The sequence below is a fragment of the Haliaeetus albicilla genome, chromosome 9 (genome assembly GCF_947461875.1).
Source record: "Haliaeetus albicilla chromosome 9, bHalAlb1.1, whole genome shotgun sequence".
Lineage (NCBI taxonomy): Eukaryota > Metazoa > Chordata > Aves > Accipitriformes > Accipitridae > Haliaeetus > Haliaeetus albicilla.
Genome location: NC_091491.1, coordinates 33,409,204 through 33,431,554, shown reverse-complemented (window position 1 = coordinate 33,431,554; position 22,351 = coordinate 33,409,204). Strand labels below are relative to the sequence as shown.

Below are 22,351 nucleotides of genomic sequence, written 5' to 3'. Positions count from 1 at the left end.
CCGTTGTCCCCCCAGACGGGGTAACAGCACGGGTGACCCCAATCCAGCCCTGGGGCCAGGCCGTGGCTGAGCCCCCTCCCCAGAGCGCCTGGGGCCTGCCCTGGCCAGAACCTCTCCCCACCCCGCGCCCCCAGCCCCATACTGGGGTCCCCCCCCTCCACCCCCGTCTCTGCATTGGGACCCCGCCGGCCCACAGAGACCAGCGGCCGCGGGGGGGGCTCGCAAAGGCCGCCGGGAGTTGTAGTCCCGTTAGTGGCAGGCGCAAGGCCCGACGGGAGCTGTATTTCGGCGCGAGGGACGCTGGGGGCTGTAGTTCCGGGCACGGCGCACCCCGCCGCCGCGGCGCGGGGAGCCGCACTCCATTTCCCAGCAGGCAGCGCGGCGGGGCCAAGGGTCCGGGCCTGGGCGCCTCCGGCCTCGGGGGGCACGGGGGGCAGCGGGGCCGGGCCGGCGTGAGCGCCAGCGGCGGGACCGGGCCGGGCCGGGCCGGGCCTGGTGGGCTGGGTCCGAGCCGGGGGCTGGGTCCGGGCCAGATCGGGGGTGCTGGGCCCGGACTGGGAGTGCTGGGAGTGAACCGGGGGTGCCAGGCCTAGGTGGGACCCTGGGTGCAGGGCCCGGGCTGGGTCACGGGTGCTGGGCCTCGGCCCGGTCCTGGGTGCAGGGCAAGACGGGCGCCTCTGGTCCCAGGCTGGGCAAGGGGTGCTGGGTCGGGCCGGGCCGGGCCTGCAGGGCACTTGTGGGTGCTGGAGCTGAACTGCCCCCAGCCAGGTCCGCGGGCAGGCCTGGCCCTAAGGTGGCAGCGCCCTGGGGACAGGGGCGCTGGGACATCCCTGCCCCTGGGCCAACACGGCCCCGTCCCCCAGCCAACACGGTCACCTTGCAGGCGTGTCCCCCAAGCCTGGCACCATGGACGCGCCGCCCATCACACCTGGGGAGCTGCTGTGTCTGGGCTCCAGCCTCGCCTTCTCCGGCCTCTTCTACTACCTGTACAGGAAGAAAGCCAGAGTCGTGGCACGCATACAGGTAGCCCTCTCCCTCAGGTGCTCTCTCATGCCCACTGTTCCTTCCCTGCTGCCCTACACTGCCCGGCCCAGAGCTTTTGATTTGAATGCACCTCACTGATGACAGCAGCCTGCTGCATCCTCTACTGATGTCATGATGGCCAGGACCGAGCAGGTCACATCCTGCCAGAGATCCCCACAAAGCCGTGCGTGACCCACCCTCTGCCTGCTAGCCCGTCTGCCCCTGCCCATGTTCACACTCAGTCCCTGCTCTTGCAGGAGGCCCCAAAGCTCCAGGTTGACGACGATTTACCAGCACTGGTCTCTGCGGCTGATGGGAGGTGCCTGCCTTACGTTGCCCTGGAAGGTAAGGAGACCCTGTGGCCCCATACCGGGGACAGGGGCTGGGCTCTCCTCCTTTGGCCGTGATGCATTCTTTGGTCCTTAGGCATAGTGCTGCCAGCCAAGGCTGTGCTCACCAGCCATTACCATGAGGGGCTGCAGGGTGTGATCCAGAAACTGCTTCTGAAAGAACATCGGCTGATCTGGAACAGCTTGGCCCGGAGCTGGTGAGCCATGGGAGGGGACAGCAGGGGTGGGCTTGCACCAGTGGGTCCAGACCCCCATCCTCTGGGGCCAGTCGAGAGGCAGAAAGTGGCTCGGTTAAAGGCTCTAGTCCCTACCCTTGGCTCAGCCCCAGGAGCTCCGAGTTCCTCCGTGTTGTCCACATCCCAGCGCTGCACTCTCTGCTTGCAGGAGTGAGAGCGAGCGGGTGCTCTCGGAGCAGGTCTACACCGTCCCCTTCTTGCTGGCCTCGCCGGATACTGAGGCAGTGACACCAGTGAGCGTGGAGAGCCCACTCCGAGCTGTCTCCCTGCCGCTGGAGACAGTGTACGAGCGGTTCCAGCAGCCAGCCCACGGCTTCCGTGACCTGCTGGGCCAGTACTTGAGCGGGGAGAAGCCCAAGGGCATCCTGGAGACGGAGGAGATGCTGCGGGTGGGGGCTGGGCTGACGGGTATTGGGGAGCTGGCCCTGCACCTTGACGGCTCCCTGCACCTCCAGCCACCGGCCCAGGGGGGAGAATATTTCCTGTGCCTGGGGGACTGGCAGACGGTGCTGGCGGAGCTGGAGTCGGCCAGCGGGCTCTGGAAGGGGGCGGCCATGCTGTGCGCTGCAGCGGGTCTGGCCGTCCTCCTGCATGCCCTGTGCCGTGCCTACCGCCGCGCCCGCCTCAAGCAGCAGCGTGAGGACAAGGAGCCGGAGGGCGAGGGAGCTGGGGACGAGGGGCCCGAGGACTCCTGCGTGATCTGCCTGACGCGGCCCCGTGAGTGTGTCCTCTTGGGCTGCGGCCACATCTGCTGCTGCTTCCGCTGCTTCCAGGCTTTGCCCACCCGCCTCTGCCCCATCTGCCGGGGGCCTATTGACCGCGTGGTGCCCCTCTACCAGGCCTGAGAACACCTGGGGGGTGCCCAGGGAGGGGCACCGCAAACCAAGCCAAGCCTGGAGCCTGCAGAAATCTCAGCTGTCCCCTTGCGTGCAGCTGTGTGATTCCTGTTGGGAGTCAGGGGTCCTGATGAGCCCTCCTGTATGTTTTGGGGCGGGGGGGGAGGGGGGTTATAGCCTCCTCATCCTCCCTTTGTCTGCCAGAGGGAACCCCCTGAACATGAAGGCTTGGGGGAAACATACTCAGTGCCTGAGCCAAGGAGCCGAGTCCCCTGCCCCACACCAGGGGGATTCCCTTGGCTGACGGCTGTTTGAGCTGTGCCCCTTTCTGAGGCCTGACCCCCCCAAAGCCACGCAGGACTTTTCCTTTGTTTTGCTTTTCTGGTGTGTGGCTTTATGGAAAGGATGGCGGGGGCAGGACCGGGGCTGGTGGGACAGAGCCAGGCAGGCATGGTGGGGGTGACAGAGATCCAAACTCCCCCAAGCCACCACAGTGGCACACCTTGGTGCCATCATTGTCCTCCCCCCACCAAATCCACATGCCTACAACCACTGCCCAGACTGTGTGGGGGCACCTGGGGGCTGGTGGCAATGAAGCATGCCTCTTCGCCAGCTGGTCTGCCACCCAGGGAGGGGGACAGCATCCTTCCGTCCCTCTCCACAGGGTCCCCACTCTCCTTCTGGAGCAGAGGGACAGCCCTGGGGTGCCCCAGAGCCCACCCACGCCTCCAGCCCTCGCTGCACCCAGCTTTCCTGCCTGCTTCCCGGCCAGGACCGAGTGCGGGAGCAGCTTGTGTGTGGAGTGATAAAGCCAAGGAGCCGAGCTCAGCCTTGCCTCTTCCTTCGTGCCATTGAGTTGGGGGACTGGGGGGGCATGCTGGGAGCCAAGGCTCTGCCCCCCAGGGGTGGGTGGGGGGTGCTGCCACCTCCCTCCCCACCCAGGGAGCTGGCCCAGGTGCACGCTCACTGGTGGTGGCTGGTGGGCAGGGGACCCCGGCTGGGGTGCATGTCCTCAGGATACAGCCCCAAAGTGGGGGGGGGGAACAGGACTGTTGCCAAGGTGATCGCGCTCTTCTGTTCTCCATGGCAACTGCTCCCCTGGACTGCTCCCCATCACTGCCTGGCTGCAGTTGCCCAGGCAACCCACAGGCTCTCCTGGCTCCTGCGGCTTTGGGGCACCCAGGATTTGGGGAGGGAGGGACAACGCTGGCAGGCCACTGGGGTCAGGGGGGGTGGACATGATGTGCCCCCTCCCCAGTGCAGCTGCCCCCATTGCTGCCAGTTTGGGGCTGGGAGCTTGCTTGGGGCAAAGGTGCTCCTGTGGTGTTGCCCTCAGGCCCACAGCCAACCGCGATGCCCCAGAGCACCCAGTGAAACCTCCTGGGACCCATGTGCATTTTTGGGGTGTGGGTGTGTGTGGGGGGCCCCTTTGTCCACCCACCCCCCCCCACAGTCTGTCAGCCCAGCCTCTTGTCCGTGCCAGCACAGTGACTGCCACACTGCAGAGTGAGCAGTGGGGCCCGGGTCCCCCCCCCCCCCCCCCCGAACCAGGCATCCCCCCCGCAGCAGGAGGGATTTCGGGAAGGAGATAAATACCAGATGGGAGAGGGCCGGGCTGCCAGGAACACACTCCCCGCGTGCCAAGAGCTTCTGGCGCGAGTGGGCGCGTGGGCCGGGGAGGGCGGGGGGTGCCCGTGCTCCCAGAGACTGCTCGCCTCGTTCCCCGGGTCCCTGCAGCCAGCCGAGGAAGGGCACAGCTAGAGAAGGACCCACAGCCACCCGCTCCCCTCTGTCCCCATGGGTGCCCAGGGAAGGGAACACATCCCTTGTGCTGGAGGCACACAGGGAAGGTGCCATCCCGTGCTAGGGCACGTTCCTACCCTACCGTCCAGCCCCAGGAGGCCACCGGCCCTGCGGTGGCCTGGGGACACAGACCCCACTGAGCAGCCCTGCGCCTGGCACCGCTCTGGGCAGCAGCGTGACTCAACTGCTCCACGCCAGCCAAAGCCTCACCCTGCCAAACCAGCCGGCACAGGGGCTGCCTGGCTGCGCCGCAGCGCCTGCGCCCCCAGACGAACCCGCTGTGTCCTGTGTCCCCCCTGCCAATCCCAGGATTTTTGGTCTGGAGCAGGACAGCAGGGAGCTCATGGTGCCTGGCCTGAGCCCTGCCCAGCATCCCCCACACACGCACACACACACACACCAGGCCCAAGACAGACCCAGGCATTCTGCCAGCCGCCCCCACACACCCGCAGGGTCCCCGTGGGTGCCAGCCCGTGCCCATGGCCCCCACACACACCCCCCAGGGCTGCCCGCCCGCTCCCGCCTGCCTCCCTGTCTGTTGTCATGGTGACCAGAGATGTGGTGACAGACGAGGATGGAGCCTCGCACCCCAGCAGGGCTGTTCATACACCCAGCGGGGTCAGCCCCCCCCCCCCTTTCCTGCTCCCCCCTCCCTCCAGGTCTGGGCAGGGGACCCTCCATGAAGCCCCTGCCCCAGGCAGCACGCTGGGGGTGCCCCGTCTGCTCAGCTGCAGCCCTGGCATTGCTGAGACCACAGCTGTGCCCCCGGCAGCTCACGTGAGGGACGGGGATAGTGCCACCCCCCTTCCACCTGACCCAACTTATAACCAGAGACCCCTCGGGAGCACCCTCTTCCTGAAGCCAGGCTGTGTGCTGAGACAGACAAATTCATCTCACTAATGACAACCTGCTGGCTAGCTGCCTCTGGCTGTCCTGCAAAGGCTTGAGCCCTTCCTGCCTGGGAAAGGTGCTGTCCCTCCAGGGAGGGCTTTTTGGCCTCATCTTCCCACACGACCAGCTGCGGGGACAGCACAGGGCGAGGAACACGCCGCTCTTGCACGCTTGCCCTGGGCTCACCCACAGCACAGCTGCTGAGCAGGTTGCCTGTCCCCTGTCCCCCAACATCTCCTCACTACAGTGATGAGGGCCACCACGACCATCGGCAGGCATGGCCATCTCCACTGCCTGCACCCAGCCCGGGTGCGTGTCTCTGCTTCCCCCAAACACCCATGCGAAGGAGCTGCCTGACCATGGCAGAGGCAGCACATAAAGCAGCATCCCCACCTGGGCTTTGGCTACCGAGAGCCAGCAGCAATAGTCAAGGATGGTCACATCTCTGACCTTGTCAATGACCTTCACCAGTCCCCCACACCGGGCTGGGGACGGGTGGTCGGAGAGAGCGGCAGTGCCGGCAGCAGGGAGCTGGTGCTCAGTGAGGCCCCTGGGCCGCGGCTGCCGCCACCGCGGAGCAGAAGTGCCATTTCACGTTTCTTGGCAGGGCTGGAAACAGCACAGATGGAGACACCCGAGCCGGCCTCCAGGCACGCCTCTGCAGCCCCTGGCCCTGTGGCACCAGCCCTGGCACTCCCAGCCCCCAGAGGCAGCACTGACGGGCTCCCAGCCCTGCAGCAGAGAAAGCCCTAGGTCTGGTGGCTGATGCCTCTTGCCTCCTCCAAGCCCCCTGTCATCCAGCCATTGCCTGCCAGGCCACCAACCCTGTCCCTGCCAGGCCTCGGGGACCACCACGTGCTCCCATCCAGTCCAATTCCCGCTGCCCAGGGGTCTCCCCACAGAGCCTGGGCAGGACATGCCCCACCATAAGCCGCTTGCGCACACACAGGGTGTTTCTCCACCATAAAACCACTTGAAGCACCAGTGACTACAGGGAAACCCCTCATCTCCATCACAGCACCTGGTGCCGGCACCCAAATCCCCACCAAGGGTACAGGGCTCAGGGGCAGCATCCAGCTGTGGGGCTGGGTCACAGCAGGTGCCAGTGGGCTCCCGGAACATCACCCAAGGCTGGGTGATGCAGCATGATCTCCATCGCCAGCCCCACTGCAGCTGGGAACCCGGCTGTGTGCCCCTGCCCGGCCCCACATCCACCCCAGGGGGGTCACAGCCGGCCCCCAGCCCTTGAATCACCTGTAAGGTGTCCCAGCTCAGGGGCTGCAGCCCAGGTTTAAGGAGCCAGGGCAGGAAGAACCGCCAGCTTCCCACTCCCACAGCCCCTTCTTCCCGCTGGAGCTGGCTTTGTGTCGGACAAAAGGCTGCAAAGGAAGCGAGAAAGGAGATTACGTGGCTGCTAAAAGGCGGATAACGAAGGTGGGATGAGAGCCAGGGGAAGGAGGGTGCGCGGTCCAGCTCACCATGAGGGGATGTAACCTGCACTGGCAGGGGATGAGGGTGGGGTCCCTCCTGCACCCCTTGCCCACCCACCCACATTTAGGTCCCTGGTACCTCTTCCCCCCAGGGACGCATGACCAGCAGCACCCTTGGTGAGCCAGAGACTAGAGATGTCCCAAGGAGATGCAGCACCCAGAGCCACAGTGCTGCCCTGTCCCACCTACAGCCCAGCTGTGCCGGCACAAATCCGGCCCTCCTCCTGCCTGGGCTGGGTGGAGGGTCCATCCCACACCCCCAAACCCCAGCCAGCCCCACAGAGCTTCCCCACCACCACCCCACAGCCAAGCCAAGCAGCTCCCCTGGGTGCAAGGCACTGCAGAGATATAGGTGCAGGTCTGGGATAAGCGGAGCCATTCCCAGGGTGACCCCTCTCAAGCCTTTCCCCAGGAGCCTGCTGGGCTGGAAGCCCTCCCAGAGTGCAGCACCGGCCCCGCTCACATCCCACACAGCCCATCTGCTCCTCTTCTCGCTCACCCCCAGCCCCGCGCGTGCCACGGCCTGCCTGTCCCTGCCCACGGGCAGCGGCACGTGGGCTTGGCGACGGGAAAAGCAGGCCACATCTCAGCGTGGGCCTCTTGCCTATTTTCCCGGGCGCTTTTTGCAGGAGCAGAAGCCGTCACATGAAAAAGTTCAAGCTGGTTCCCCAGCAAAGGCAGGAATAAAGGCACTGCTTTGCCAGGAGAGTGGGCACTGCTGCCCCATCCCTGTTCTGGGAGGGGACAGCGGGGACCTGTGTTCTGCAGAGCCGAGCACAAAGGGAAAGGCAAGGTTAAGCCTTCCCAAAATAGAAGTACCTGCCCTCTCGCATGGACCAGCCTGGCTGATGGTCTTCTGCAGCACCTTTTAACAGGATCTCAGGCCGTGGAGATGCTGGCATGGAGAGATGGGCCACAGGGCTGGCCCCACCCTTGCCCCCTCAAGACACCCAGAGGGAGATTCTCATGGGGCTGGTGTGGGGCTGCGTCCTGGTTTCGGCAAGTGCCGTTCCCATGCAGGGCTCTGGCTTTGCTGCAGCCCAGCACACCCACATGAGCGGTGGGGTCTGGATGCGAGGGAGCAGCAGGAACCAGGCTGCCCCATGACAGGGTGGTCCTCTCCAACCAGCAGCTGCTGCTGCTCCTGCTGCCGCCGCCACCACCATCATCATCAATATCCCCCCACCCCCCCAGGTCATCATTGTCCTCCATCATCATCATCCCCAGGTCCAGGGGTCAGCCAGGTCCAGGGCCAGAGCTGTGCCTACAGCCCAGGCAAGAAGGAGCAGCCCCAGCCTGAGCTTAAATAGCCCCTGAGCCCCAGGTGACCGGGATAGGGGGTCTCAGGTGAGGCCATTCAGGGCCGCCGATGCCAATTAGTGCAATCACTGTCCTGGCAGCAGAAAATGCAGGAGGAAAAGGCCAGGGTGGGTCTGGAGCAGGGGTGTGCAGAGGGGACGCAAATGGGGTCTGGGGGGCCGCTGGGGCCACTCTTGTAGGTCTCTCCTCGCTGACCCATGGCAGGTCCCCACGGGGGATGGCCCTTCCCCTTGTCCGCAGGGAGCCCGCAGGGAAAGGCCAAACCGTGGGGCAAGAGGTGTCCCGGGGCACGGTCCCCACATGGGCCATGCTCACGGGCACCTGCAGAATCACCCCTGTGTGCCCCTCGCAGTCCTCCAAATACATGCAATGGGCACACGTGTACAGAGGCACACACATGTCCACACGTGGGGGTCCAAGGGGACCGGTAGGGGTTAGGACAGGACCCATGTGGCTCCAAAGGGGCACCCTGACACTGGGGGGGCTGTGGGAGGGGGTGCCTGGATGGGTGCAGGGCAAGGGGCACATGTGGGGGGCTGGGGGCAACATGGCTGAGGAGACCAGGGGTGGGAGATGGCCCAGGGGTTCTGGGGGGTTTGAGCCTGCCGGGCTGCAGGAGGCTGGGAGCTGGGTGGGGGATTCTCGGGGGGGGAGCTGGGGGACCGGAGTGGGATATTGGGGGGTCTGTTTGACATCACCTCGGTGTGCCGGGGGAGGGCCCGTCTATGCCTGGTGGTCCTCGGCTGTCTGACCCGGCGGTACCCGGCTGTGCCAAGGGCTCCCCCCTCCATAGGGGCACCCCCGAATCGGGGCGACCGCTCCGGCAAGGCTGTGCCGGGGGGGGACCATCCTGTCCTGGGGCCGGGACCGGGGCCGGGGGGGGGGCGGTCCCCATCCCAACCGGGCGGGCACCGGACACCAGCCGCGGGGGTCCCCGTCCCTGTCCCGGCCGTGCCGGGCCGGGCCGCGGCGCTCCGGAGCCGCCCCCCGCCGGGGGGGTCCCCGCTCCCCCCGGATGCATGACTTCATCCTTCCGCCCGGGTTTCCTCCCCGCCGCCGCCGCCGCCGCCGCAGACCGGCTCCCGGCTCGGCGCGGCGCGGCTCGGCCCGCTCGGCCCCGCCATGTCGCAGGTGCTGCCCTACGGCGAGGACAAGGTGGGCCGCTACGGCGCCGAGCCCGAGGCGGGGGAGCTGCCCTTCAGCTGCCGCCTGCAGGACACCAACGCCTTCTTCGGGGGCAACCAGGGCAAGCGGCCCCCCAAGCTGGGACAGATCGGCCGCGCCAAGAGAGGTACCGCCCGACACCCCCCCCCCTGACCCCCGCCTCGGCCCCACGGCATCCCCGGCGCTGCCCCACGGCATCCCCGGGACCACCCTCCCCCGCCCCGCATCTGCCCTGCAGCATCCCCGGCATCCCTGAGGCTGGCTCTTGCCTCCCCGGCGCTGCCCCACGGCATCCCCGGGACCCCCGGAGCCGTCCTTGCATCCCCGGCTCTGCCCCGGAACCCCCCGATCTGCCCCGCAGCGGCCCCGGCGCTGCCCCCCGGCATCCCCGGCGCTGGCCCTCGCGTCCCCGGTGTCGCCCCACAGCATCCCCGGGATCCTCGGTTCTGCCCTTGCATCCCTGGCGTCCCCGGCACTGGCCAGCACATCCCTGGCACCCCCGGCATCGCCCCACAGCATCCCCGGCACCCCCGGATCTGTCCTTACGTTCCCGGCTCTGCCCCATGGCATCCCTTGGATCTGCCCTGCAGCATCCTCGGCAGTGCCCCACAGCGTCCCCGGGACTCCCGGCTCTGATGATGCACCTGCAGCTCTGCCCCACAGCATCCCCGGCACTGGCTCTTACATCCCCAGCTCTGCCCCACGGCATCCCCGGCACTGGCTCTTACATCCCCAGCTCTGCCCCACAGCATCCCCGGCACTGGCTCTTACATCCCCAGCTCTGCCCCACAGCATCCCCGGCACTGGCTCTTACATCCCCAGCTCTGCCCCACAGCATCCCTGCGACTCCCAGCCCTGCCTTGCATCCCCAGCACTGTCCCCTGGCACCCCTGGCACCCCTGGCACTGCCCCACAGCATTCCCAGCACTGCCCCCCGCCAGTATCCCTGGCACTGCCCCCCCAGCACTGTCCCCAGCATCCCCAGAATCTCCAGCTCTGCCCTACATCGTGCTTGGCACTGTCCCCCAGCATTCCTGGGACCCCCAGCACTGTGACTGGCACCCGGCACTGCCCCAAAACCGCAGGCCCCCCCATCCTCAGCTCCAGACGCCAGCGCTGTCCCCCCAGCGCTGCCCCACACCCCCGGCAGCCTGGGGCTCCCCCCGGGACTACCCTGCAGCATCCCTGGGACTGCCCCTGGGACTACCCCCAAGCATCCCTGGGGCTGCCCCCCGGCACCTCCGCGAGTGTCTCCAGGACCCCCCGGAACTGTTCCTCAGGACCCCTGGGACTGTCCCCACATCCCCTCAGACTGCCTCCCCTCATTTCCTATAAACAAGCTCCCCCCCCCAGCATCACCAGGAACAGCTCCCCCCAGCCCCATAAACCTCTCTCCCTCCACATTTCTGCCTGCCGCAGAGACCCCCATCAGCAGCCGCTGGCGATGCTGATCAACAAACTCCCCCCCACACCCCCCTGGTTTACTGTCCCCCCAGGACTCCATGAACCTCTGTGTGTGCCCCCCCCCCCGCTTTAATGCCTGCTGCAAAGACCCCCATCAGCAGCTCCCCTGCTTCCATCAGGACCCAAATAAATGCCCCCCCATCCCCCCCACCGCCTGATCTGTCACCATTGATCCTCCCTGATGCCTTGGAGACCCCTGAGAATAGCCCCTGCCTTCCCTGCAGCCCCCACCCCACCTGCTTGGGGGATGTCCATAGGCAAACACCACTCCTTGAGCTGCAGGGGCAAAAGGCGGGGGGGAGAGAACAGAGCCCCCTCCCAGCACAAATACACCCCAGCCCCGAGGGGGGATGAGCCGCTGCCTGCTCCACCCGGCCCCCCTTTGCGGTGGTGGTGGCTGGGTCTAGCAGACCCCCCCCCAGGGGTGATGGGGGGCCGGTTCTCCCTCGCTGGTGATGGGGGGGTCTGGCTGCTTTCCCAGTGATGCTGGTGATGGGGGGGGGGGGGAGTCTGGCCAATCCAGCCCCAGAGTGGTGATGGGGGGGTTGCTGACCACCCTGGTAGTGATGTTGGGGGGGTGTCTGTCCTCTACCCCTGCGGGTGATGGTGACAGGGGGGGATCTGCCCAGCCGGTGATGTTGATGGGGGAGTCCTGTGTAGCCCCCTGATGATGATGCCGTTAGGGGTCTGTCCAGCCTTCCACTGGTGATGCTGATACGGGGGGGGGGGGAACGGGACTGCCCAGCGAGTGATGCTGAGGGGGGGCTGTCTGAAGGGTGATGCCGATGGTGGGGGTCTGTGCAAGCCCGCCATGCTGACAAGGGGCTGTCCGGCTCCCCCGACCGTGATGCCGATGCGGGGTGGGGGGGTGTCCTGCGCAGCGGGTGCTGCTGACAGGGGTCTGGCTGCCACCCCTGCCGAGCTGGCGGTGCCCCCCCCCGCTGGGTCATTACCCATTCCAGTCCTGTTGCTCTCATCAGCGCCTGCCGCAGAGACGAGGGGGGGGTGGGGGTCCTTCCTGGTCTATTCCTGCCCCCCCTTCCCAAACCACCCATCCAGAGGCGGCCGGCTGGCTGCAGGGGGGTTGCTACCCCAACCCAAGCCGAGCTTGGGGGGGGGGGGGGGGGGAGATTCCCCCCCCCCAATCCCCATCGCACCCACCTGAACCCCTTCTCCCTAGCATCTGGGGTGGGGTGGGGGGGGCACATCAGGAGCCCTCCCGGGGTGGTGAGTGGGGTGAAAGCCGGGGATGGGGGGGGGGCAGAGGCTGGTCGCCCGTCCCCTCGCCCACGCGCCCCCCGCCTGTCCCCGCAGTGGTGATCGAGGATGACCGGATAGACGAGGTGCTCAAGGGCATGACGGAGAAGTCGCCGCCGGGGGTGTAAGCCGGGACCCGCCGCCAGGACCCGCAGGCCGAGCCCTGCTCCCAGCCCGCCCGGCCCTGCATGCTGGCTGGAACGCCGACGAGGAGGGGGAGGCCATGCCCCTGCCCGCCACCCCCCCACCCCCTCACCCCCCCCGCTCCGGCCCGGGGGGGAGGTGGGGGGGGCTCTGCGGCCACCCCCCACCCCCCCGAGCCATGCACTTTACCCCTCCGCCTTCCCCGGAGGGGGGGACAACCCGCCGAGCCCCCCCACCCTGGGCAAAGACACCCCCCCCCGCCTTTCCCCGGGGGGGGTGTCCAGCCCCCCCCCCCACCCCCCCAGCTCCGCGGCGCGTCCCCTGCATCCTCCTTGGTGGGGTGGGGTGGGGGGGTGTTGCCCCCCCCCCCGCCCCGGATCCCCGGGGGGGGGATCCGGCCCCACGAGCGGGGGGAGCGCTGCTGTCCAGAGACATTTTTTGCTCCATCGTTTTTTGCATGAGCTTGGTGGCCCGGGGCGCCCGGTCCTGGGGCCGAGGGTCAGCCCCACCACTCCGGCACGCTTCTTTTTAAACAGAAAACTCCTCATATTTGTATTTTTATATCCGAATCTTTGTTAAAAACGATCTGCTGACGTTGAGATGTCGAAGTAACCGCATCGGGAAAACAAACAAACAAACAAAAAAAAAATGGTTCATATTTTTTTCCATAAGAAAAAAAAAGACAAAAAAAGAAGAAAAAACCGAGGGGGGAAAAATAAAAGGGGGGGGTGACGGTGATGGAGGGAGTGCGAGGAAAGCCAAAGGCGCAGGGAGGGGAGTGGGGACCCCCGGCCCGACCCCCCCCTCCCGCTGGCAGCGGGACCGGCCGGAGGGTTTGGCAGCACCATCGGCCACCGCAGTCCCCTCCCGGCAGCACCGGGGCAGAGCCCACCGGGGCCGGCTGCGGGTGCCAGGGGGTCCCGGCGCTGCCCCTCGCTCGAGGGTGGCGGGACCGGGGAGGGGGGGAACGGGGAGGGCAGGGACCGGCCTGAGTCGTTGTTTTTAATTTTGTACTTTAATTTAATTTTATTTTTTAAGAAGCTTCTCGGGGGGGTCTGATGTGCATGAGAAACTCGTCATCTTTTTCAATAACCTACGAGTGGCATTTATGGAGACGACGCAAAAAAAAAAAAACCCAACAAAAAAATACCAAACAAAAAACAAAACCGAGAAAAAAAACACAAAAAAAAAAGAAAAAAAAATACTTGTGTCATGATGTTCTACGAATGATCCATTGTAAATTTAAATGCCATTTTTCACTGTACTGGTGAACAAAATGCAATGAATAAAATACATTCATGTACCGAGGCGAGGCCGGCAGCCGCCTGCTCCTTTCTGTCCTTCCCGGGCACCGGATGGTTTCTGGGGTGCCTGCGGGATGGGGTAGCATGGCGGGGGTGGGGGGGCTGACCCCAGAGTCCTTCGCTGCCTCCCGGTGCGGGGGGAGCCACCGGCTGACCCACTTACGCCTTTTGCCAGAAATAGCAGCCCAGCAGCTCGTGCCTCTTTGGTACGTTACCGCCGTCCCTCCGAGGAGGGGTCCCCTCTGCGTCCCCCGGTGTCACCCACCCTGGGGGGGCGGGGGGTTGGTGCCCAAACAGCCCCTGGGGTCACCCCCGGTAACATCCATGCATTCACCATGCCGGCACCCATGCGCGGGCAGCCCCGGCAGCACACGGTGGCACGCCTGTCACCAGCCCCTGGCACACGCGTGTCACTGCGCCGCTGGCCCCAGACACGGACAGACACGGGCCAGCCGTGTGCGGCACACCGGGGTCGGCACCGCAGCCAGGAGCGGGGATGGGGGGGGCAGGGGCAGACGTGCCACCCTGCCCACACACACGCCCCACGGTGCCCCCAGCCCCGCGCTGGCACGTCCCAGCCCGGAACCCCCGCTGCCCGGCCGGGGCTGGGGGGTGACAAGGACACGGTGCCCTTGCACACCCCCACGGCCGAGGCGACTGGTCCAGGGGTCCTGGTGCAGGATGGGGGGGGGGGGCAGCAGGCACCCTCTATCCTGCCGCCTACACCCAGTGCCAGCACCCCCCATTCTGCCCTCAGCCCAGCTGCCCGCTGCCTGTGCTGGTGGCTGGGGGGGGGGGGGGGGGGGCAGGGAGCCGCTCCCCGCAAGATGGATGGGTGGAATTAAGCCCGATTTGGTTTCATTATCGGCCACAAAGCCCGGAGCCCTGGCTGCTCTCCAGCTGGGTGAGGGAAGGGCTGGGAGGGGGCACAGCATCGCCCGATCTCTGGAGCATCCCGCTGCCCCCCAGGGAGGAGACCCAGCCTCCCCCCGCCTTGTCTCCCGTTACTCACATCACTGGGCAGCTTGGGGGGACACACACACCGGTTCCCCGTCCCCCACCCACAAGGATGGAGCAGCTGAAGGCTTTATTGGGTGGGGGGAGGCCAGGGAAGGCCCCCCCCCCCGGGTCACAGCTGGATGGCAAGGAGATAGTCCTCGTCGTCGTCCGAGGGGGCGAGGGGTGGTGGCGGAGCGGGGGGTGGGGGGGGCTGGTGCAGTCGGCGCCCCAGGGCCAGGTCGGGGGGGTCCAAGGGCTGCCCCTTGCGCATGACGTAGAGGAAATAGTGGAAGGCGCCGGCGTCCCCGTCCCCGCAGGCGGCGTGGCGCAGGGACCAGCCGAAGGCCTCCTGGGCGTAGTGGGGCTTGCGGAAGTGGGGCTGGGCGAAGGTGATGGAGATGAAGCAGCCCCCTGGGCGCAGCACCCGGCTCACCTGCGGCGGGAGAACCCCCGGGACGGGGTGGGGGGACACTGTGAGGTTCAGCCCCTCTGGCAGGGACGGCCCCATCCCCGGGGAACCCCCCCCACCATCTGCCAAAGATTCCCCCCGCCCCAGCCTCTCCCATCGCACCCCCAAATCTCCTGTCCTAACCTTGCTCCCCCACCCCCACAGAGACACCCATCCCGGCTCTGACATCCCCAGACCACCTGCAGCCTGGTGGCAATGAGGAACTGGGGTCCCCACGCACCACCTCTCCCTGCGCCCCAAAACTCTTCACCCCCATCCACAGCAGACAGCACAAAGACCCAACACCGGTGCAGGGAAAAGCTTCACCCTCTCGGGCACAGGGACCCCCCAGAGCAGTGCGGGACCCCCATCCCACCCACCCCTCCCTGGGACACCCAGTGCCACCCCCCCCACCAACACCCAGCATCTGAGGTGGGGGGGGGGGCACCGTTTGGATGGGAGAGGACTCAACCCTTTTAATCACCATTTTCTCCCCGCTGGAACTAAGCCCCCGCTAACAGGATGGAAAAGAACATCAATTTTCTTGCTTGGCTTTATCCAATGTCAAAAGGCTTTTACGGCCAGCGCTCGCGTGCTCGGCATGCAAAGGCAGTGCCCGGGGCGGGCGCGTGGGTGGGTGGCCAGCCCCCCCAGCCACCCCCCCATCGCACCCCTGCCAGCACCCTGCCCCAGGCAGGGACACCCCCAGACCCCCCCCCACCCGGCAAGGGCAGAGAGCCACTGCGGCAGGGGAGAGGGCTGGGGGCCAAGGCGGGGTGGGGGGAGGGGGTTTCCCGAGCTCTGGTTTAATCCTGCTGGGAAGCTCCACGGCTCAGCGCTGGCTGGGGCCAGAGATGGAGAGGGGACAGGCGGCCTGTGTGGTCTCCCCCCCCTTTACTGCGGCGGTGGCTTTTCAACCAAACCTTCGTGGTTTTGGCCAGGAAAAGGGGAAGGCAGGTCCCTGCATCCCCCCCCTAGGCACTCAGCTCAGCATCCCTCCTGCATCCGTCCTGGAAAGACCCCGCAGCTTCCCAACTGACAGGCACGGGGGTCCCCGGGGCCGGGGGCAGGCAGGGATCTCCGGCTGGAGCTGAGCCAGGCATCCCGCATCCCATCCTTGTTAATAGAGCACTAACGGCCGTTGCTTAGAGACGGGTGCAGGAAACCTTCCCATCCGTCAGCCGGCACTGGGGGGGGGGGTGAGGGGGGCTGCTCCCTGCTCCAGCAATCCCCCTGCTCCATTGCCCCCGGATCGCTGGGACAGGGGTGTCCCTGGGGCATCCCCATAGGTAGGACGGATTTTTGGGTCCTTACGTCCCCTCTCCAGGGAAAGCAAGATAGAGGCTGTGAAAACCCCAGCCCCCCCCCCCGAAAAGGGGGGGGTGGGGGTGAGAAGAGGGGTGCCAGCCACGGCCAGATCCCTGCAAAGGGACCGGCAAAGCGGCAAGTGGGTGGGAACGCCCAGCGAATCCCCCCGGGGACGAGGACAGCGGGGACCGGCTGCGGGCGGAGGCCGGTGCCCAGCAATGCTGGGGGAGGGCAGGGATTGAGCAGGGGATTAAAAAGGGGAAAGGAAAAAAAAAAAAAAAAGGGAAAAAAAGAACTAAATCCTCGTCGTTTGGCCAAATGACAAGGACAGGCAGCAGTGCTGGCAGGGCAGGGCAGGGCCCGGATGGCGAGGACAGCCCCGCTGCCCACAGCGCCCGGGGTCCCGCTCCCTCCCCGGCTCAGCAGGGCAAAGCTCGGGGGGGGCAAAAGAGGATGGGGGGGGGGCAATAGCCACAAGCACCCTCCCAGCACCCCGTGTCCGCACCCAAGGGTGCTGGGCAGGCGCAGCAATTAATTATCCTCGCAGTTATTCCCACGGGGTGCGGGAGGCTGCCAGGACCTGCACCCCCGCACCGGGGCAGGTTCAATCCGGTCCCTGCCTCCAACACCGCCAATTAATCGGGGCCGGAGGCATCGCCCGTCCCCGTGGCAACGCCAGGGCCCAGTCGATGCTGACGGGGGTTGCTATGGCAACCCTGGACCGATGGGGACCCCGGCTAATGAGATCGAAGCTGGGGTTGAGGGGGGGGGGTGAGAGACTGTCACTGCCCTGCGGTCATCACCTTGCCCTGGGTGGGCAGGGCCACCTTGGCATGTCCCCCCCAGGTCCCCTCTGGGCACCCTTGGGTGCTTCTACGGCCACTCATGCCAGGATGGGGCCCATTTTTACTGCCACCTTTTTGTATTTAGGGTGTAAATAAAGAGGGGAGTCACCCAGCCCCCCAGTGGGACCCAGGGCCCCCAGGGATACATCCCCTGCTGCACTCACCTCCCTGGGGAGAAGGTGATGGGGTTGGAGAGGGGGGGGTCTCCCACCCCCCAGGGGTGCCGGGAGCCCCCCAGGTGCCCCTTTGCAGGGTAGCAGAGACAGTAGCACTGGCTCGGGGCGGGGGGGCAGAGGCAGCGGCTGGGGCATCCCCAGGGAAGCAGGGTGGCGAGGGGACAATCTGAACCTGAATGGGGATGGGGTCCACCCCCACGCCCCCTCCCACCCTCATACCTCTGCCAGCACCCGGTGCATCGCGGCGGCGGCCTGGGGCGAGACGTCCCACGGGTCGGTCTCGTCCACCATCAGGACGTCGAGGGTGCCCTTCTCCAGCACCACGTCGAAGGCGGCGTCGGGGAAGGCGAGGGCGCGGATGTCCATGACGGCCCAGCGCAGGCCGGGGCAGCGGGCGTAGCGGGCGCGCATGGCCGCGATGCAGGCGGGAGAGAAGTCGATGCTGGTGACGTCGGTGTAGCCCAGCTCGTGCAGGTCGTGGCTCAGGGCGCTGTTGCCGCAGCCTGCGAGGGGGCACGGCAAAGCCAGGGTTCGGGGGTGCCCGCGGCGGTGGCCGCCTGCACCTCAACCCTGTCGGTGCCCCGCTCCGACCCGGGGAAGGGAGCGGATGGGCTGGGGTAAGCCGGAGAGGGAGGAGGTCATTGCCTTGCCGCTAATTAGCGAGCGCTGGGCTAATTCTTAATGACCCCCTTGCTGCAAGGTGGGTGCTTTGGGTCTTGGGGTTGAGGGGAGCCCCCGTACGCCAGGTCACCCCCCTCCCAGCCCCGGGGATGCTGGAGGCAGGGAAGGGGCGGGGGGGGGTCCCCAGTCCTTCCCCTGACCGTGCCCCCCAAGAGCTTGCCGTGGGGTGGGGGGCAGTGGCAAATTAGGGTAGCGGGCAGTGGGGGGGGGGACTTAACGGGGATGGACGGACAGAGGGACAGACAGAGGGACGGCTGCATCAGGGGACCAGCACCCTGCCCGGTCGGTGCCAGGCCGGCCCCAGCGGGACACGGGCCCCCGGTGTGGCGGGCGCGGGCAGAAGCCCCCTCCTCTCCGCCGCTCCCCGCGGGGATCCCGGCGCGGGGGGGGGGGGGCGGATTTGGGGGCTATTAAGCGCAGCTGGCGGCAGCTGATCCGCTAACAGGATCGGTGATTACACCCGCCTAATCCCGCCTGCCCGGCGCTGGCGGGGGGGGGGAGGAGGTGGGTGAACCTGCCGGGCCGGCGGCAGATCAGCCCGCAGGTGGGATTACCGGCCGGTTACAGCGGCCGCCGCCTGCCCGCACCCCCGGGAACGGGGCCGCCCCCACCGGGCCGGGCGCTGCCGCCCCCCCCCGCCCCGGCCCGGTACCGGCCCGGTACCGCACCGCCCTCTCGCGGCCGGTCCCAACGCATCCACCGGCGGGACCTTTAGCCCCGCCCGCCCTCCACCGCGCACGTACCGAGGACGAGGATACGGTCACCGGGGCGCAGCTCGGCCTCCAGCTCCGGGAGGAACCGGGACAGCCCCCCCAGCCACTCCCGGGGCTCGGCGCCCTCCTGCCGGTACAGCGCGTCCCAGAAGCGGCGCTGCCGGTAGCGGCGGTTGGCGGCGGGCGCGCGCCGCCGCTCCATGCTGGGCGGGGCGGGGCGGGGAGAGCACCGGGCGCCACGTGCCGCCCGCTCCCCCCCCTCCCCCCCCGCCCCCACGTGCGGCTTCCGGTCTCGGCGGTTCCACCGCTCTAAGCCCTCCGGCCGGAAACGCGGAACGGAGCCGGAACGGAGCCGGAACGGCGTGAGCGGCCATGGCGGCCGGGCGGGGGGCGACGGCGGCGGCGGCGCTGCGGCGGGTCTGGCGGGAGCGGCGGGCGGCGTTGCTGGAGCCCAGCTACACCCCGCTGGTGGCCGCCTGCCTCTGCCTGGCCGAGGGCGGCGTCAACCTCTGGGTCATCCGCAGGGTCCCCTGTGAGTGCCGGGGCCCGGCCTGGCCCGGAGCCGGGGGGGGGAGGGTGGCGGAGCCGGCCCGGGGTGGGGGGGGTGTCCTCCGGGCAGTGACAGCTCGTCCGCGGGCTGGGCAGCTCTGGGGTCTCCCCCTGGAGCAGTGGGGGGGAGGTGGTCCCGCTGGCACAGTGACAGGGCTGCCCCCGGCCCGCGTGGGTGACAGCAACCCCCGGGCATCGGGGGGGGGGGGACGGCTGGGGGGCCTGGATGGGGCCGTGGGGGACGGGAGTCTCCCCCCTGCGAGGCAGGGGGGTGCAGGGCAGGGTCGGGGGGGTCTGGAGGTGGGGGAGCCCTCCACGCAATGCCCCCCCCCCCCCGCCACATCTGACCCCCGGCCGTCCCCACAGACACCGAGATCGACTGGAAGGCCTACATGGAGGAGGTGGAGGGGTTTGCCAACGGGACCCTCGACTACACCCAGCTGAAGGGTGACACCGGGCCGCTGGTGTGAGTGATGGGGATGGCCGAGCTCCCTGCGACTGGGGGCTCCCGGGGTGCGGGGGGGGCCCAGAGGAGCAGCAGGGCCTGGCGCCTCACTGCCATCTCTCCACAGCTACCCCGCCGGCTTCGTCTACATCTTCCTGGGCCTGTACTACGCCACGGGCCGTGGCACCGACATCCGCCTGGCGCAGTACCTCTTCGCCGGCCTCTACCTCCTCAACCTCCTCCTCGTCTTCCGCATCTACTGCCGAACAAACAAGGTAGCCTGGAGCCAGGGGATCTCACCGGCCGCCTCGGGGCCTCTCCTGCTCTGCCTGGTCCTCACCCCAGGGAAAAGGGCTGGGCAGGAGGTCAGGGTTGGGGGGCTGAGGTTTGGAAGGGCTCAGCTGCAGCGGGGGGTCCGGGACAGGCTGCTGACTGCCCTCGTGTCTCTCTGTTCGATGCAAGGTCCCCCCGTATGTTTTCTTCTTCATGTGCTGCGCCTCCTACCGCATCCACTCCATCTTTGTCCTGCGGCTCTTTAACGACCCCGTTGCCATGGCCATCCTCTTCCTCGCCATCAACCTCTTCCTGGAGGAGCGCTGGTCCTGGGGCTGCCTCCTCTTCAGGTGAGGGTCTGGGAGCAGGGCAGGGGCTGCTCTCCGCGGCATGCTGCATGTGTGAGCGAGCTCGGCCACAGGGAGGAGGCTGCCTGGGCACCCGTAGCGGGGGCCACAGCGGTAACACAGCTTCCCGCTCAGCCTGGCTGTGTCTGTGAAGATGAACATCCTGCTCTTCGCACCTGGACTTCTCTTCCTCCTCCTCCAACGGTTTGGTCTCCTGGGCTGTATCCCCAAGCTCTGCATCTGTGCCCTGCTCCAGGTGGGTCCCTGCTCACATCGGCTACAGGGCAAGGCTGGCAGCCCCACTAGCAGCGGGTACTGGGCTGCTCTGCCTGCATTCCAGCATCCTGCCTGGCTGTCCTGGGGGCTGGAGACCTCTGGGTGGATATACAGTGGCACCAGCACCTGAGGTGGCCCCACACAGCAAGCTGGAGGTTGATGAATAATCTAATTTATGGGGCTCCCATCTTTGGCTGACTGTCCCTGTTGCCCCACACGGTGCTGGGGTTCTCGGGAGGTGGCGAGGGTGATGGAGACCTGGCTTACGGCTGCTGTAAGGGTGCTGGCGTGTCTCTGGCAGATAGTTCTGGGGCTGCCTTTCCTGCTGGTGAACCCCGTGGGGTACCTGACTCGCTCCTTCGACCTCGGCCGCCAGTTCCAGTTCAAATGGACGGTGAACTGGCGCTTCCTCCCAGAAGAGGTTTTCCAGAATCGGGCTTTCCACGCCATGCTGCTCCTGGCTCACCTGGCCGGCCTGGGGCTCTTTGCACTGCACCGATGGCACAGGTGAGACCCGGGGTTCCCCACGGGTGCTGGTCCCTGTCAGCCCCCATGGTGGGTCCGTGACTCCCCTGCCCCCACAATGGGGTTCTAGGGTTGCAGGCAGGAGTCAGGGGGAGTTACTGTTCTGTTTTGGGGAGTGTGCTGCCCAGGGATCGTGGCTCACAGGGGAAGGTCAGGGTGGGAAAGACTTTCAGCAGCTGCTATTGATGTTTGTGCTTCCCCCTCAGGTCCAAAGAGAGCATCCTGACTCTACTGAAGGATCCTGCTGAAAGGAAACACGCCTCCCCTCCCTTGACCGTTAACAATATCCTTTGGCAGGATGGGCAGCAAGGAGGTGGGGAGAAGGCAGGGCAGGGCAGACCTTGGGCTCAGCATTTGCAGGTTCCTGGTCCTGCGGTGCTGTCAGAAGCAACCTGTCCAGGGGGAAGGAGCTGTGCTGTACGGTTGGGAAGCTGTTGTGGGATCGCACCTCTAGCCTCCTGCGTTTGTCCCCTTAATGCCAGCGCACAGATTGTCTTCGTCCTCTTCTCCTCCAACTTCTTGGGCATCTGCTGCAGCCGCTCCCTGCACTACCAGTTCTACGTCTGGTATTTCCACACGCTGCCCTACTTACTATGGTGCACCCCTACCACCAAGCTCGCCCACATGCCCAAGTACGTGCTGCTGGGGAGGGGGAAAACCCACCTGCTGGGAGGTCTGGGAGCGAGGGGGGCTGGTGTATGTCCCCACCTTGCTGACCCCCAGCATTGCCCCTGCAGGGTGCTGCTGCTGGGCGTGATCGAGCTCTGCTGGAACACCTACCCCTCCACAGTCTGCAGCTCCCTCTCCCTCCACATCTGCCACGGACTCGTCCTGCTCCAGCTGTGGTATGGCACGGCTCCCCCGCCAGCACCACACACCCCCCCGCTGAGCAGGAGGCCCGCAGCCATCTCCAAGAAAGCCCAGTGAGAGTGTGGCTTGCCAGATGATGGGAACTGGCCTCTGGGACTGCCCCTTCTGCCTGCTCTTTCCCCACCTGGCTCTCAGGCTGCCCCCAGCCATCCCAGGAGGGCTGTGAGCCCTGGAACTGTGCAAAGGGGGCAGCGTGGGGACCCCCGACAGGCAGGACTTCCCCAATAAAGGGGGCTTCTTTGTGTGCCCTTCCCCGGCTGCAGCGTCCTCGTGCTATGACAGTGTCGGGACAGCCATGCCTTGGCCTGCCCCATCTGTGGGGAGGCAGAGCAGCCGCCGGGGCCATGGGAGCTCCCTTCCCAGCCCTGGGAGAGTGCTGCCTGGGGCAGGGAAGCAGCCTCTGGCATGAGTTGACACAGGATCAGCAAAACCGCTTTGCCTCAAGGTTTGAATCACCTTGATGCAGCCCAGGGATCCCTCCAGCATGGCTTTTCCTAGTCCCGTGTCTGCTCCCTCCCACCCTCCCACGGGAGATGGGTGGGAAGGGGGCGACCCCTCCCGCAGGAGCCTCAGTGTGGTCTGAATGGGGCCAACAGCTCCCTGCCCATAACAGA

At 66.8% G+C, this 22,351-nt stretch overlaps 4 protein-coding genes across 7 annotated transcripts; 3 read left to right on the top strand and 1 right to left on the bottom strand.

Moving 5' to 3' along the window:
* The first annotated feature begins 378 nt into the window (after nt 1-378).
* LOC138686893 (mitochondrial ubiquitin ligase activator of nfkb 1-A-like) lies at nt 379-3,268 on the top strand. 2 transcript variants are annotated; one of them, XM_069792568.1, is made up of 5 exons: nt 379-504; nt 884-1,023; nt 1,281-1,368; nt 1,450-1,570; nt 1,758-3,268. In XM_069792568.1, exons 2-5 carry the CDS (start codon nt 907-909, stop codon nt 2,452-2,454), a joined length of 1,023 nt encoding a protein of 340 aa, XP_069648669.1. In that variant the 5' UTR covers nt 379-504; nt 884-906; the 3' UTR covers nt 2,455-3,268. The 2 variants fall into 2 exon arrangements, with proteins under 2 accessions (XP_069648669.1, XP_069648668.1); XM_069792567.1 differs by having other exon boundaries at nt 478-593.
* A 5,704-nt stretch (nt 3,269-8,972) lies between these two features.
* CAMK2N2 (calcium/calmodulin dependent protein kinase II inhibitor 2) lies at nt 8,973-13,290 on the top strand. Its single transcript, XM_069792565.1, has 2 exons — nt 8,973-9,240; nt 11,892-13,290. The coding sequence occupies exons 1-2, from the start codon at nt 9,072-9,074 to the stop codon at nt 11,960-11,962; spliced, it is 240 nt and encodes a 79-aa protein (XP_069648666.1). The 5' UTR covers nt 8,973-9,071; the 3' UTR covers nt 11,963-13,290.
* On the bottom strand, nt 13,192-18,654 carry EEF1AKMT4 (EEF1A lysine methyltransferase 4). Its single transcript, XM_069792564.1, has 3 exons — nt 18,483-18,654; nt 17,278-17,561; nt 13,192-14,714 (listed from the first exon to the last, which is right to left on the bottom strand). Exons 1-3 carry the CDS (start codon nt 18,652-18,654, stop codon nt 14,412-14,414), a joined length of 759 nt encoding a protein of 252 aa, XP_069648665.1. The 3' UTR covers nt 13,192-14,411.
* Nucleotides 17,651-21,995, top strand: ALG3 (ALG3 alpha-1,3- mannosyltransferase). Of its 3 annotated transcripts, none has more exons than XM_069792562.1 (8): nt 17,651-17,675; nt 19,368-19,467; nt 19,574-19,721; nt 19,909-20,069; nt 20,202-20,322; nt 20,644-20,849; nt 21,074-21,499; nt 21,605-21,995. In XM_069792562.1, the coding sequence occupies exons 1-8, from the start codon at nt 17,666-17,668 to the stop codon at nt 21,792-21,794; spliced, it is 1,362 nt and encodes a 453-aa protein (XP_069648663.1). In that variant the 5' UTR covers nt 17,651-17,665; the 3' UTR covers nt 21,795-21,995. The 3 variants fall into 3 exon arrangements, with proteins under 3 accessions (XP_069648663.1, XP_069648661.1, XP_069648662.1); XM_069792561.1 differs by lacking the exon at nt 17,651-17,675 and adding an exon at nt 18,776-18,984; XM_069792560.1 differs by lacking the exons at nt 17,651-17,675; nt 19,368-19,467 and adding an exon at nt 18,653-18,984.
* The last annotated feature ends 356 nt before the right edge of the window (nt 21,996-22,351 follow it).

What these genes read in the sequence shown, in the direction of transcription:
- LOC138686893 (XM_069792568.1), top strand. Translation starts at nt 907, where the DNA reads ATGGACGCGCCGCCCATCACACCTGGGGAGCTGCTGTGTCTGGGCTCC. An exon ending in GAGTCGTGGCACGCATACAG is followed by an intron (nt 1,024 to 1,280) that starts GTAGCCCTCTCC and finishes CTGCTCTTGCAG; the next exon opens with GAGGCCCCAAAGCTCCAGGT. An exon ending in AACAGCTTGGCCCGGAGCTG is followed by an intron (nt 1,571 to 1,757) that starts GTGAGCCATGGG and finishes CTCTGCTTGCAG; the next exon opens with GAGTGAGAGCGAGCGGGTGC.
- ALG3 (XM_069792560.1), top strand. Translation starts at nt 18,653, where the DNA reads ATGCTGGGCGGGGCGGGGCGGGGAGAGCACCGGGCGCCACGTGCCGCC. An exon ending in GCATCTGTGCCCTGCTCCAG is followed by an intron (nt 20,323 to 20,643) that starts GTGGGTCCCTGC and finishes TGTCTCTGGCAG; the next exon opens with ATAGTTCTGGGGCTGCCTTT. An exon ending in AAGCTCGCCCACATGCCCAA is followed by an intron (nt 21,500 to 21,604) that starts GTACGTGCTGCT and finishes TTGCCCCTGCAG; the next exon opens with GGTGCTGCTGCTGGGCGTGA.
- CAMK2N2 (XM_069792565.1), top strand. Translation starts at nt 9,072, where the DNA reads ATGTCGCAGGTGCTGCCCTACGGCGAGGACAAGGTGGGCCGCTACGGC. An exon ending in GATCGGCCGCGCCAAGAGAG is followed by an intron (nt 9,241 to 11,891) that starts GTACCGCCCGAC and finishes CTGTCCCCGCAG; the next exon opens with TGGTGATCGAGGATGACCGG.
- EEF1AKMT4 (XM_069792564.1), bottom strand. Translation starts at nt 18,654, where the DNA reads ATGGAGCGGCGGCGCGCGCCCGCCGCCAACCGCCGCTACCGGCAGCGC. An exon ending in TGACCGTATCCTCGTCCTCG is followed by an intron (nt 17,562 to 18,482) that starts GTACGTGCGCGG and finishes GCCCCCTCGCAG; the next exon opens with GCTGCGGCAACAGCGCCCTG. An exon ending in TGCACCGGGTGCTGGCAGAG is followed by an intron (nt 14,715 to 17,277) that starts GTATGAGGGTGG and finishes CTCCCGCCGCAG; the next exon opens with GTGAGCCGGGTGCTGCGCCC.